The sequence below is a fragment of the Gymnodraco acuticeps genome, unplaced genomic scaffold (genome assembly GCF_902827175.1).
Source record: "Gymnodraco acuticeps unplaced genomic scaffold, fGymAcu1.1, whole genome shotgun sequence".
Lineage (NCBI taxonomy): Eukaryota > Metazoa > Chordata > Actinopteri > Perciformes > Bathydraconidae > Gymnodraco > Gymnodraco acuticeps.
The window spans coordinates 4,652,929-4,667,206 of record NW_022989768.1 but is presented as its reverse complement, the minus strand read 5'-3'; the positions used below and the strand labels follow the sequence as shown (position 1 = coordinate 4,667,206).

The following is a 14,278-nucleotide window of genomic DNA, read 5'->3' as shown; positions in this document are numbered from 1 at the left end:
TGTTTTATTTGTGATGACCTCACATCCTATAGGGGGGTCCGGGGGCATGCACCCCGGTAAGATTGTTTTCTTTAAATTGAAGTTAAAGGCATCAATCTGGTGCACAAATTAAGAGATGTATGGATACAGCTCTCAACAAGGCAAGGCAAGTTTATTTATATAGCACTATTCAACACAAGGCAATTCAAAGTGCTTTACAAAAAATGAAAAACATTAAGAAAATGGCATTTAAAATCAGTCATTAAAAAGAAAAGCTAATAAAATAAACATTAAAAGAAAAAAATACATGGATAAAAGTTACAGTGCAGTCTAAGATATGAATAGTTCAATTAAAACTAATATGAAACAGAACTGTATATATTTCAATACTCCAAAAACCATTAGAATATGCTCACAACCAATAACACATCATTGATAAACTCCTCTCCTATCTTTATCTTACCTCGTCTGCATTCTTTCTTTTTATTTATGCATATTTGACTAATCACTCCCCTTTCAAACTGTGTTTTTAATTTTTTACTGACATTGGAATTATTTTTTATAATTTTATATATATATTTTATAACTTATTTTGAACAACTATATTAAATAGATGGAAATATTTGTTTCGACCTAACCGTTTGAGACCCACTGAGATAACTTAGACTAAAGTTTACAATATAATCACTCAGCGAGTCCTTTACCTCCCTGAGCTGACGTTATCTACACATTTGAAAAGTGGGGGAAACACAAACGGGATTTTGAAAAGTGGGGTGGACATGTCCCCAGTGGAAATTACGCCCATGCCTGAAGTACTTTGATGTAGGTCTAAATAGTAATAGTCATGTTTTAGCTTATAGACAAGAGCCCTAGAGAGATAAGGGCTCTGGGCCTACTCACAAGTACGTGATCGTGTTTCGGTCACCTGTCGTTGACGCCCGAAGACCCGCCCCTCCAGAAAAAAATACCCATGACGTCACCACAGATCATCACGGAAGTGAACTAGACGACGAAACCAAACAGACAGAAACCCACATAAGTTGTTGTGGTGTACGCGTCACTAGCATTTACAGGTGAGTTACTGTCTCTTTATGATCCGTTTAACGTTTTTAAACTATCCAAGTGTTTTAACTACTTTGTGTGTCTGATACACTTGCTTTTTTTGGCTAGCATTGTAGTGAGAGCTAGGTAGCTAACTGTGAGCACAAACGATAACAGAATAGACTGCTAACAAAGCAATTTCTCGTTAACAGTAAATGTAGGTCACACGGATACAGGGTTTCTAAACGTATAAGCAATAGTATGGATAATTCAGTTGATGACAAAAACTAAGAAATTAAATAGATAACATGTTAAAGATTAAAATAGCGTGACATAGGTAACGTGAGCTTCCCTAGCTGTTCGTCGCGTCGGGCTAAAGCTAACTGACATGAGCTGTCAAACATGTAGGTAGTTTGTGTTCGTTAACCTCCTGTTTTCGTTTGTGTGTTGGGGTTGTTTGGAGTAAATCTGCGCAGTCATAATGTTTCGATGATTTGGTCATGCTCACATGATTAAGTGACTCACAGGATCAGAGTTAGGGGGCGAGGTCAGATGGATTCTTTAGGTTGACAATGGATGTATGGTTCCGTGTTTTGCTATTCTCATTGTCTCTACCGCAGATAGTCTATAATCATGCTGGGAGGAGGTTTCAAAGCAGAGAGGCTAAGAGTCAACCTGCGTCTGGTCATTAACCGACTCAAACTCCTGGAGAAGAAGAAAAGTATGTATTGTGCTGATTCAAAAACCTTGATTCTATTATTCCACAGTTGATGTGGAATGAGTGGTTTTATTTGTCTGTTCATCCATTTATTGACCGTGTACTTTCTCCAATTCACACATTTATAATGAAGCTGAGCTCGCTCAAAAGGCAAGGAAGGAGATTGCAGATTACCTGTCTTCTGGAAAAGATGAGCGGGCACGGATCCGTGTGGAGCACATCATCAGAGAAGACTATCTGGTGGAAGCCATGGAGATCCTGGAGCTTTACTGCGACCTGCTTCTGACTCGCTTTGGCCTCATACAGTCCATGAAGTGAGTTTCTAACCAAAGAAGTGCACTATACTACTTTTATTTAACATACTGACGCACATTGTCCAGGAAGTGACCTCGATACGATAAAGACAATGAATCTACAGAAAAATAGTTGCCAACTATATTGATAATCGAAGTAATTATTTTAATGCAATATAGGCATAAAACGCTTTTTCAACCTCTCAAAGACGGAGCTCATTGTGGTTTTCTCAGTTTGAACGGAATATTTCTGGGTTTTGGACAAAAGAAGGAATTTAAATAGAATCCCTTCGACTTTGGGAAACTGGGATGGACATTTTCACATTTTATCTGACATTTTTGGAACAAACAATCATTTTGTAAACTGGAGCCCTCAACTATGGAGAGTGTGAGGGTTACACTTAATAAAAAAAATGTTCAGGCTTCGTGTTCTTTTGAACCCTTTATGTTCCTCCAATCAGGGAACTGGACCCAGGCCTACAGGAGGCAGTGTCCACCCTCATCTGGGCAGCACCTCGTATCCAGGCAGAGGTGTCTGAACTTAGAACTGTAAGTACTGTGGCCCAATCCCAAACCACTCCCTCGACCCTACCCCTCCGTGATGGAGTGAACTCCGTCTGTAGCCACACTCGCAGCTCAACGAGGCTCCCTCCTGTCAGATGGAGGGAGTAAATACAGCAGCAAGCTTTGGGACGGCCTCCCCTCTCTCCGGCAGAAACAGGAAATGCCGTAACTGTATGTAACAACGGTTTCAGATCAGCATCTCTTAGACAAAAAGTTTAAATTAATAACTCAAATACAACTCCAAACATCTTTCATTGTGTTTCAAAGCTCTTTTAGTTTTAAATCTGATGTTTATAAGCTTCTTCGTTTTTGCAACGGTCTGTAAATATACACAACTTTATAATAAAATGCACACATTTACCTTTTTCTAGACTAAACACAGGTATGATCCTCAGTTAAAAACACATGAGGTGATCATGAGGCTGTTAACATCGGAATTTATCAGTGGATGTTTGCTGGAACTACTTGTAAACAGCTTGTTTCCTGACGGACACACACAGCGTGACTCCGGTCAGGTAGAGACCGGTCTCAAGTCGGCACCGCTGCAGACTCGCTGTTTGAGGGCTTGATAGCCCACTCCCCCTCCACACTCGTTGCTTTGGAACAGCCCTCAATATGGCGGACCCTCTGCGTGAACGCGCAAACGGAGGGGTAGGGGGTAGGGTGTAGGGGGCGGTTTGGGAATGGGCCTGTCTATACAAAACATGGTACTGATGGCAACACTATTTAACAAGTTCTGTTGTATTTTTTTACTGTTATGTCAACTCATGAAATTTTTATCTTTTATTATTCTATCAGGTATCCGAGCAGCTCTGTGCAAAATACAGCAAGGAGTACGGAAAACTGTGCAGGACAAACCAGATTGGCACAGTCAACGATAGGGTAGGCACTTTTTCCACTAACTGGCCCCATAGTCTGTTCAAGAATGCATGAAATGCCTGGTATCTTTTTATCATCTGATCAACTGTTTGATGTGTTTATAGCTGATGCACAAACTGGGTGTGGAGGCCCCGCCCAAGATCTTGGTGGAGCGCTACCTGATAGAGATCGCCAAGAACTATAATGTGCCGTATGAACCTGACGCCATGGTTCGCGTGAGTGATAAATAATCTCTTCTATAATTCACTTTGAAAGATGAAGTCATGCATTTTGTTTATTTACCCACTCATCCCCCCCTGTGTCCTGACAGCCTGAGGTGTCTCTCGGAGAAGAAGCAGACCTGATTGATGTGGACAATGACAGGAGGGGCGGTAGAGGAGGAGGAGGAGGAGGAGGAGGAGGAGGAGGAGGAGGAGGTGGTGGTGGAGGAGGAGGAGGAGGAGGTTTCACTGTTCCTATGGGTGCCATGCCTATGCCCATGCATATGCCCATGCCATCAGCTTTCAACTATCCAACCCCCAAAGGAGCCGTAAGAGATTCAGTTAAAAGACCCTGTTGTTTATTATTCTGTTTGTGAATTATATATTTGGGAGTGGAAAACCTGTAGGAGAACGATTGGCATCATGTATAAAATCCTCAATAATCGTCATATCCGCCAACGACGGGTTGCTATTAAACTCAAAAGTCTGAAATATACAATATTGCCTTGATAATTATTGTAAACTCAAAATAAGTACTTAATACAACCACTCTTGACAAGATCATCATTTGGGTTTTTGCCATTCTCATAACTAGCTTTAGAAAGACATTTCACCCATATCATGAAAACTTTGCCTACCAGCCCACAATACCTACGTTTAATGGAATTATTGGTGCTCAAAGCATTGAAGAAATACCTTTTAGAAACTCCTCTAAACTTGTTTTATTTCCAGGCTACTTAAAGTATTCAAACGATATTTTTGAGGACAGGTTTTGGTATTTTCTTGAAAAAGTTTCCAGGCATTAATGATTATTGCAATGATGACGGTGACTGTGTAGCAATGTGACAAAGAAGTAGTTTACCAGTCGTCACTGTTCATCATTATCCCTTCTATCAGACTTGAACCTGACTCTTGTTTTCTTCCAGGAACCGTTTAATCCCATTGGAACCTACAACAACTTCCAGCACCCTATGGGAGGAGGCCCGCCCCCTCAGCTGCCCACCTGCCCCCCCACATACGAGTCTGTAAGTGACAGAACCCCTCCCATCCCTTCCTGTACCCCCAGATGGACAGACGGGCAGGGCAGGGCAGGGCATCACTCAGGGAAGAGCAGTTCATTCAGCTTGCTTACAGTTTTGCCTGTCCTCTACTTTACTTGACACTATTTTCTTCTATGCCCAGGTCCTGCTTCATCTCTAAAGATATAGTTAGCATGAAGTGCTTGTACTTGCCTGATTACTAACTGACTAATCAGAGAGTGAGACTGAATTGAACAGATGAGTGTTAGGTGCGTTTTAAAGAAAGCTGACCCTAGCTACGACCCTAAGCCTGTGAGACACAGTAAGGGGGATCATTTCTTAAAAACCCTTTTCCCTTTTTGTTTTGTTTTCTTGCCGTTTCAATTCTTCGTTGTTACACACAATTGATAATTCCTTCTCAACACTAACATCTTAAATATTTACTTTATTCATTTCAATATGAAGAGATACTCCCCTTAAACATTTTCCCTGTGTTTCAGATTGATGACCTAAATGACAAACCTTTTCCTTCCCAGGCTGTAGGTGAGTTCTGCAAACAACTGTAGGATAAGACTGGAGATATTCTTTATGTTTGGTATTGTCAACAAATCAAAAATAATCATTCAATCCTAAATGTGTTCATTCCATCTTTTTTTAAAACATGGTTAAAGATATATAGACTTAATCGCACTAAACTATTTAGCAAATGTTACTTAAATAAGAGTAGATTATGTATATGTTGGGAACAATATGCAGAAGCAGATTAACTGCCGTGATGAGTATTTCCTGCCGCAGGATTGTGTATGTATTTATGTACATGAATATAAAAAAAAACTTGTTTTTGGTCTCTGGCAGAAAGTCATAGAATTTCAGGCTGTGGCATCACAGGCAACAGAAATTAAATTGAACACCATGTATTGCTCTCAGGTCCTGGCCCTTCATCTCAGATGTTTGACAACAACTCTCTCCCAGAACTCCCCTCGGTTCCCGACACACTCCCCAGTGCCTCTTTCGGCAAAAACACCACCAGCTCAGATGACATCGACTTTGATGACTTAACGCGGAGATTTGAGGAGCTGAAGAAGAAGACCTAAATGCTATATCACTGGTTTATACAAATGTACACACGTACACACTGAGCCTGTGCCGCCACCTAAACAGAACCCAACATGTTAAAGGTTCATGGCTCCGATATTAAGATTTGGATATTCCCCCCCTCCCATGGTAATATAACATAGATATTTAACATACCTCTATTCTTACCTCATTTGTATAAACATGACCTTGACAGTTAGCAAAAATCGAACGACTCTTGGCAGTACCATAGTACCACATATGTTTTACTTTCTTTCTGTAGGGCACATATTATATAGTTATGCAATCATATTGGTGTTGACCCCCGTTCACTCCATTTAGAGTCACGCCAACTTTTATTGTTTTCAAATTTGCCTGTGTAACATTTTATTTAACCAAACTTTTTTAATTGTTGCTTTTCCAAGGGGTCTTTTGGGGTCTGAAGAATATTTTGAAAACATGCCTTGATTCTTCTTTGCACATGCTCTGTTGCTGTGAACTTTGCCACTGTGTCGCACACTCCTGAATCAGACTAGTCAAACCAGCCCGACTTGCCGCCCCAGTTTCATGGGGAGGGGCCAATCACAATAACAAAAGCTAGAGCTTGTTTCCGAGGCAAGGCCCTTTATGAGTGTTGTGCAGTCAGTCAGTTTAAGCTGTGTAGAAAGCATATTTTGAAACACTCCACTTCTTCCAGGTTTATTTATATCAGAATAAGGACCTATGAGTCTTCCAGTTAAAGCCCAATGTGACGCCTTTCAAACATGTTACAGGTGTGGTGGGGCACAGATGTAAAGTGATTAAACAGTGTATGATAATCCTATCTACACGAACGATTGAACTGTAAAACATTAATTTAATTGTAGGGAGTTGTATAATATTTGATATATCTGTAAATCTCCAAATAGTTGTTTTGCTCCTTTGAACGCCTGTCCTACCAAATATCTGCCCCTTTTTTTATTGTTTAGTACTCAAGCCGTTTTTGTTTGTGTCCCATACTGTATGTGTTCCACTGCATTTGCCTTAGTTACCATTTTTCATCAGAGGCCTTGCCAGTCTGTAGGATTATGCATGTGTTATCCATCAAGACTGGATACATATTTCCTGTTAGGATCAGATCACACGTTGCTTTATTTGCTCTGCCCATGAACAACTTCAGAATTTGATGAAAACTGCTGGTCTAGCAATAGAGATGTGCATTAGAGGCTTTTGCTGTACAGAGTGTACACACCCAGCTCTTCTTGCATGGCAAATTAATGGTGGCTTCTAATAAATGATTCAATGATCTCTGGAAGTGAAGAAGAGCTTTATAAATGAAAGCTTTCCAGCTGGGTGATGGACACAGTTCATGGATAGGTTTAACTTGTCTTGGCGGAGTATACATATTAACACTAACAGAACTCTGATCTGCTCACTGTCTTTTCTATGTCTGACTGTTCTCTCATGCTAAACATTGAGACACACAATGGTGTCTGATCACAGAAATGATTATTTTCCACTGTATACTGAAGTAACAATTGAATAAAAGATTATTTAGAACTGGAAGCTGGTACAATTTGTTTTTACTCTATGTTCACAACTTCCTGTTTATATTACTGTGATGTCAAGTAACTACCAGTAGGGGTCCTCAGTGTAAAGGAAAACACTGACCTACAACAAACATTTACTTAATGTAAAACACAATGTGCTTTATGAGTTTTGGATTTTCTTAGTCAGATAATCTGTTTACCTTCTTTCTGTATCATAATAGTCCCGTTTGGTCAATCCTGCATCATATTAAGACACGTTTACCTACTGAATATATGAAGATAAACTCAGCTGAAATCTTTAAGGGGCACACTTAACTTGGAAGATGGGAAATAGTGTCAACCATTAGCATTCTGGTCACAAAATTGAAATATTTTGACAATCAGAAAGAGCTCCAAAGTTGAGATTGACTGTATCTTTGTTCCTGATGATTAGCGCTCATTGTGTAATACAACATGTGGCAGACAATTGGCTTTTTTAGGATATTGTTATGTCTTTACTCAGTACTGAGGGTTTGGTAGTCCACCTCAGACTTTTGGTTTACATTCCCAGGTCTGTTTGTGAAGTGGTGTCAGTGTGAATGAGCTGGACATTTTTCCCCCGAGAAAGGTCAACCACTCTTCAGACTGTGCTTTGTTGAATATACAAATCAAGTTAGTTTACATGCCATTCACTTGACATGCTCTCTTTTCCCTCAAATGTATTTCAACCTACCAGAAACAAGAGCTAGATGTTATTAGAGGTGTTTAAAATAAATTATTTGAGTTGACTGCCTCACATTATTTGTAGCATACGTCACATCACAATAACACCTATCTGATTTGTGGCCCAGTGACAGACTGAGGTTTATGTTTAACCCAGCCAGGAAAAGGGGCCAATGCAGCTTTTCTTTACCTTGTATACTTTTTGTTGTCACTCCAGGCTCATAAACTGACAAACGTATCATAACCATCTCAGAATACACAGCAGCATTGATGACGTCAGCTCCTCCTTCTGTTCAGTGATGTATTGCAGCCAATTACTGTGGCATGAATGTGGTCGGGCTTCTCTGCTGAAACCTGTAAAGAAAAAAGATGGCTCCTGATACAGCAGGAGCTGGGAGCTGATGGGGAATTAATAATCCAATCCAACTTTATCTATAAAGCACTTTAAAACCTTCAGACCAAAGTGATGTACAGAGAAATACAAAAACTCACAGTGCAACTCACAAATAAAAAGCAAGTATCTTTTTTCTTTCAAGGTTATTCCACTGAAAGGATGCATTTTGCAAAAGGGATAATCACAGGCTGGTTTTGTTGGAGAATGATCTAATCAGTGTTGAGATCATCATTATATAGTTTTAATATGGTGTGTACCTATCAGACTTCACAGACTTCCTGTCCAGTGCAGGGGATGGAAGCCCTCAGGCAATTGTCCAGATTGTTAGTGATTGAATACTGATTGTGAATGATCAGACAGCAATCTTTTCTTTAGTTTTATTTTGGTGTTTTACATGAATTTTGATGCAATTCTAGAGTCTAGAGCATTTGTTTCTGCTCTACAAGGACACAGATGACAGTGATACTAAGGAACATTTTCACTTTTACAATCACTTCATTTTAGATTTGATAAAAAATACTGCCACAAAGAAGTCTAATCAGCAACCAAAAGGTACTTTGCTTAACAGATGCTGAAGCTCAGTTTATCTGAAGTTTATCAGAAAGCCAAAAACTAATTTAAATCTAATGTGTAGTTGTGAGTCCGATGATAGGGCCCCTGTATTATTATATATATATAGACATTTTATTGATTGGGATAAACCCCTTGAGATGCACCATCTCGTTTTCAAGGGGGTCCCGACAATAGCAACAACTTACAGACATACATAAACAAAAAGACAAAATGCAAAACATGACACACAAGACAAACCACATACAGTCTGTTAAGTGAAATTCAAGCAATGCACACAATCATTACAATTTGAGACAGTCAAGCAAATCAGTTTCATCAATATCAGTTATAACAAGTACAGACCAGTTGAAAGTGAGATGATAATGCATGTTTAAACATACCCAATGATGCAAGAGATCTAATAGCAGCAGGTAAAGTATTCAAGTCAGTTGGGGCTTTGAACATGAACGCTCTTCTGCCAATCAATTTTTTTGCAGAGGGGACAGAGAAATAAATCTGAACAGAATGTCTAACTTGATGAATTGGTGAGTAGGGTACAAAATACTGCTTTAAATAAGGGGGATAGTTAAGATAAATGCATTTAAATATCAGCTGAAGCCAATGCATGTGTCTTCTTACATTTAAAGAAGGCCATTTAAGTTGGTTATACATTGTGCAGTGATGTGTACGAAAAGGACAACCAAGAACAAATCTGCATAGTCTGTTGTAGGCTATGTTGAGTGGAGCAAGATCTGATTTATGTGCATTTTTGTAGACATCACAATAGTCCATAATCGGAAGAATAAGTTGAGAAGCAATTCTCTTTCGGACACTGAGTGTAAAACAATTGCGAGAGCGGTGTAAAACACAGATTCCGTAATTGACTTTTTGTATTACATGCTTTATATGTAGTTTAAATGAAAGTTAAGAGTCTAGCCAAACACCAAGATATTTAAAGCTATCAACTTTATTATTAACTAAATAAAGAGATAAAAAAGATGATATGCATCAGTTTATTCAGTTTCACACATGTAATACATACATAGTCACATCAATAAGTGTCATGTACATGGATGCAGTTAGTTTTGCTACGAAATCATTCGATTGAAGGACAGACTGAATCACATAGAAAGTCGGCATATGATGAGAATTCATGACATGCACATTCAGAACATTACAGTGACACGAAGGTGGAATGAAAAAAGTGATCAATTTCCATACGTCCCACATATTACATAAAAGCACCTTTGCACTCTAATAAAAGCCCATCTTTGTATGCAGTCAGACGCCACACTGCGATGACTAACAGCATTTAGGAGTTGCTTAATTCTAAATATGTCCATATTTTTAAAGTTACTATAAAGTTAATGATGTATTCTAACAATAAATATCAGAAGGATTGTTATAAATTCATGATAAAACGAGAAGGGTTCAGTATTTCTCCCCATGGTACCAATCAACTGCTCTACTAAAACCCAAACTTACACTTAGTAAACTTGGGTAAAATAACAATAAGAACAACAAAAATACATATATTCTTTGTATTGTATAGAATATCTCTACATATTCAATAGCTCTAGCAGGGCTCCTATTATATTACGGATGAGTATGTTTACTTTATTGAAGACAGTTTGTCCCTCTTTAAAATAACCCAACGAGCTCATGATGTCTAGATTTTCAAAAGAAACACTATAAAATGCAAGAACAAGTTATTTATTTACCCATTTACCCTGACTCACCCTTTCAGAAAACATTCTCATGCATTGGGAACTCTGTACACATACAAAACACCAGAATTAATATTTCATTTAGAAAGTAAGAACTTCCAAAAAGTGGAAAAGAGTGTTTAAGAAGTCAGGTTGTCATGGATCACAGCTGTGCCCAGAAGAAACACAGCTTATCTCGCTTAATGCAGCCTCCTCACAGCGAGTGTCTGCCAGAGTAGCGACCACACTTGATTTGTTGCTCTGGGAAATGGAGAGGACAGTAGTTAGACTCTCAGCACGTTACTGTGCTTTATCTGAAGGAAGGATACACTGATACACTACAGAGAGAGAAGTCAGTTGGGAGGAGCAGAAACTAAAAGGGTTTATATTTTACAAAGCAAAGATTATTTTACCGTTTCATATGCGTCATTACATAACGGCGCTCTGCAGGTAACTACACTCTTTATAAACAATTCAGGAAGAAAGCTGTGTCTGCTTTATAAATTATGAACAAGTAGTTTGGACTTAATCATTTATGTGAACATGATATTTAGAGGCTTTTCAAATGCTGCATCCAACATCTGCGTTGTCAGTTGATAATCCTCTGTGCAAAAATATTGATTAAACCAGCCTTTAGGATGATGGAAAAACATAGAGAAAAACACCAATGAAAAGCTGCTATTCTGGTTACATTTCAGTACTAACCATTGCAGGCATAAGATGAGCACAGACAATATTAAAGACAAAGAAAAGAGCTGCACAATACACAATATTTACAGCTAGAAATATGTACACTGAACCTGTTCTGTTAACAGATGGTCTGCATAAGGTTCTTCTTACCTAACTTCAACTGCTCGATTTCCTCAGATTCCTCCACAGCTACAGGTTTTAGCAGCAGGGCAAAAAACACAGCAATTCCTAACACCTGTAAATAAAAACAAGCCACAACAAAGCAGAATATCTTAAATATAGTCATATTAGTGTGATATGCTGGATAAATATAGTTTTCCTTTACCCACCTTGAGAGGCTGCAGTATGAAGATGCTCTGGAAGAGGGAGAGGCTCAGAGACATGACCCACTTGATGGATTTAGCTCTGCCATAATCCAAGCCGTACAATAGGGTGAAGAAAGTGGATATTCCACTGATGGACAGCAGCAGGAACCAGCCCAGGAACACACACCACCAGGGCAGCCAGCAGGTTGCCTTCTTCTTCCTCTTCTTTACGGGAGGGGGGCTGAGCCAATGAGGAACAAGGAATGAGATGAAAACACACAAGTAGCTTCGGTTAAACAAAACCAGTCATATTTCTACTTTTTGTTTAGATTTTTTTTGTGTCGACCGGATTGCTGACCAGTAGGCCAAGTGGCTGCTGAAGACCATCTCGGCCTTGCGAACCAGAATGTTGGTGGTGTTGAGGGTCTGCAGGTAGTCCTGTGGACTCGGGAAGTTCCTTTCATCCAGTTTCTCCAGACACATCAGCAGGTGACAGAGACCAGCCAGGAGGAACTTGCTGCAGTAAACCCAGTGAGGGTCACTCTCACTCTCCCCTTTGACAGGATTATATAAAAACCAGCGTGTGTAGTTATGCATATTTGTGAACTGTATGTCAAGAATCACGTCTGCGTTATGACTTAATGGGCTTAGGATGGAAGGCACCAGATAGGCTGAGTAAGTTGTTCAGAAAGCACTCTGTAGCTTTGGTATTTTCATGGGATATATATGGCCTTAGAGGGGTCCTATTATGCTAATCCTCAGGTTCATATTTGTGTTACATATACATATTACATGCTTTAATGTTCAAAAAGGTATTTATTTTTCTCATACTGCCTCATACTACCACCTCTTTTCCCCCTCTGTCGGAAACCAGAGCCCAGTCTGCTCTGATTCTATTGTGATTGGTCAACCGCTTAGAGATGTCTATTACGTACAATGTGTTCGCAAGCTATCCAAAAGAAACAGAAATGTAATATAGTGATGTCACTATGTTACAGAAGCAAACAAAGGAGTCAAATTGAGGTGTTTCTTTGCAGATCATTTACAACCTATATAAGACACTACAGAAAGGGGAAAACCCCCAAAAGCACAATAGGGCCTCTTTAATATGACACTGTTGTAAGTGCAGGTCTGTTAAGCTCATAGAGAAGTTTTCAAAAGATTAAACGCACAATGTAAATCTACAATACAGCCAAATACAACATTATACAGAAACAATATTTCCTAAAGCTCAAAGGGGGAAATGTATTCTTAGCGCTCCTGGATATTATGTTTCTGTATAATATTGTATTGGGCTGTACATGTTGATTTTCTTTTTTTTTCTTTGTAAAAACATTATTTTCTTTAATGTAATCAGTCATACACGAAGTAGTCAAAGCAAAAAATAAAAAATACCTTGCATAAGCTGGATGAAATCATGGACCATGTCCAGGGCATAGCTTAGGTCAGAGGTCGACTCCAGCCTGTGCGTCTCTGACATTTTGTTCCTCGGACTAATGCTCATCATGGAAATCACCTCCTCTGTGTCCTAGGGATATTCAAGGGATGCACAACACATAATGAATGCCACATTTTCACTGTCGGTTTCAAAGATATGGAAATTAAGACTACATACTTGGCAGTAAAAGGTCAGGGGATGAAAACATAACATAACATAACATAACATTTCTTAAGCAGAATAAATGAAAACTGGCCCTTGAAAGTGCACTTACAAGGTCAGTGATAAGGTGGTGCAATAACTACTCTTATAAGAAAGATCTGCTGAACACACTCACACCCAAAAATAATTTGATAATAATTAACACACCTTCAGAATAGATGGTATGGTGACAGAGGGGGGTCTCAAGCTCTCCTCAGAGTCTCCTTTATGAGATTTTGAAATCACGCGAGGTTTGATGCTTCGGAAGATGGTGATGATGAGGATGTTGATTGGAAACATGAGCAGACCACTCTGCACCCCCACCATTAGCTCCTGCCACGTGATTTGCATGGAACCTGTAGAGACACAACAAAAAGGACACAGGTCAGAGTCATCAAATGGTTTAGGTTTATGTCTCTCTCCTAAGGTCTGTACGCTACCTCCCCGACACCAAACATCACACAGACAGAGTGAGCTACTAGCTGGTGAATATTGAAGAGTCTTTTGCTCAAGGGTCTGATATTTCCTTCAGAAGTCAATGAAGAAAAAAGTAGCTAAAACTTTTTTTTTTCAAGTGACCAGAATCAAGTTAGATATTACTCTCATTATATAAAAAACCCGGTATAAAACCTTGAAAAGTTGTGGGATACGGGCAAACATTATAATTAACTGTTTACAGTGCTTGAAGTTCAAGAGAGTTTTATGGTTTTAATTTCCGTGTCAACAGAAGCAGTTAAAAGAGGCAGTGAAGGTCATCAGGAAGTTTTCTGTTTCCCTCCTACATCAGGATGGAGACGAGCGTTTCTATGCCAACCAGTGGATCCAACAAGAAAAAGAAGCAGCAACTTAATGAAAAGTTAGATCTGTAGATGTAGAAGTGCTAGTGAGTGCCATTTAGAGAATACATTAAAATCTATTTCTGTGATATTGATGCTCTATTTTCTGAGGAAGTTTGTATCATACTATATCTTCTGGCCTTGTGGTTATTTATGAG

General features: G+C 39.2%; 2 protein-coding genes across 3 annotated transcripts in view; one reads left to right on the top strand and one right to left on the bottom strand.

The window, feature by feature from the left end:
- Positions 1 to 772: 772 nt before the first annotated feature.
- Positions 773 to 7,312, top strand: ist1 (IST1 factor associated with ESCRT-III). 2 transcript variants are annotated; one of them, XM_034217054.1, is made up of 10 exons: positions 773 to 1,052; positions 1,641 to 1,741; positions 1,872 to 2,052; positions 2,493 to 2,580; positions 3,394 to 3,477; positions 3,579 to 3,689; positions 3,785 to 4,003; positions 4,601 to 4,699; positions 5,230 to 5,236; positions 5,621 to 7,312. In XM_034217054.1, the coding sequence occupies exons 2-10, from the start codon at positions 1,654 to 1,656 to the stop codon at positions 5,785 to 5,787; spliced, it is 1,044 nt and encodes a 347-aa protein (XP_034072945.1). In that variant the 5' UTR covers positions 773 to 1,052; positions 1,641 to 1,653; the 3' UTR covers positions 5,788 to 7,312. The 2 variants fall into 2 exon arrangements, with proteins under 2 accessions (XP_034072945.1, XP_034072936.1); XM_034217045.1 differs by having other exon boundaries at positions 5,194 to 5,236.
- Positions 7,313 to 10,018: 2,706 nt separating this feature from the next.
- Positions 10,019 to 14,278, bottom strand: part of LOC117546681 (polycystic kidney disease protein 1-like 2) — a 21,200-nt gene continuing 16,940 nt past the window's right edge. The window contains exons 19-24 of the mRNA XM_034217002.1: positions 13,453 to 13,640; positions 13,041 to 13,173; positions 12,004 to 12,199; positions 11,670 to 11,886; positions 11,491 to 11,575; positions 10,019 to 10,911 (exon numbers count right to left, since the gene is read on the bottom strand). Of these exons, the coding sequence (XP_034072893.1) occupies positions 10,865 to 10,911; positions 11,491 to 11,575; positions 11,670 to 11,886; positions 12,004 to 12,199; positions 13,041 to 13,173; positions 13,453 to 13,640 (866 nt within the window). The 3' untranslated portion in view covers positions 10,019 to 10,864. The remainder of the gene's footprint in view (positions 10,912 to 11,490; positions 11,576 to 11,669; positions 11,887 to 12,003; positions 12,200 to 13,040; positions 13,174 to 13,452; positions 13,641 to 14,278) is intronic.

Excerpts from the sequence above, each read along its gene's own strand:
- ist1 (XM_034217045.1), top strand. The coding sequence starts at position 1,654 with ATGCTGGGAGGAGGTTTCAAAGCAGAGAGGCTAAGAGTCAACCTGCGT. Across the intron at positions 3,690-3,784 it reads AACCTGACGCCATGGTTCGC|CCTGAGGTGTCTCTCGGAGA; the intron begins GTGAGTGATAAA and ends GTGTCCTGACAG. Across the intron at positions 5,237-5,620 it reads TTTTCCTTCCCAGGCTGTAG|GTCCTGGCCCTTCATCTCAG; the intron begins GTGAGTTCTGCA and ends TATTGCTCTCAG.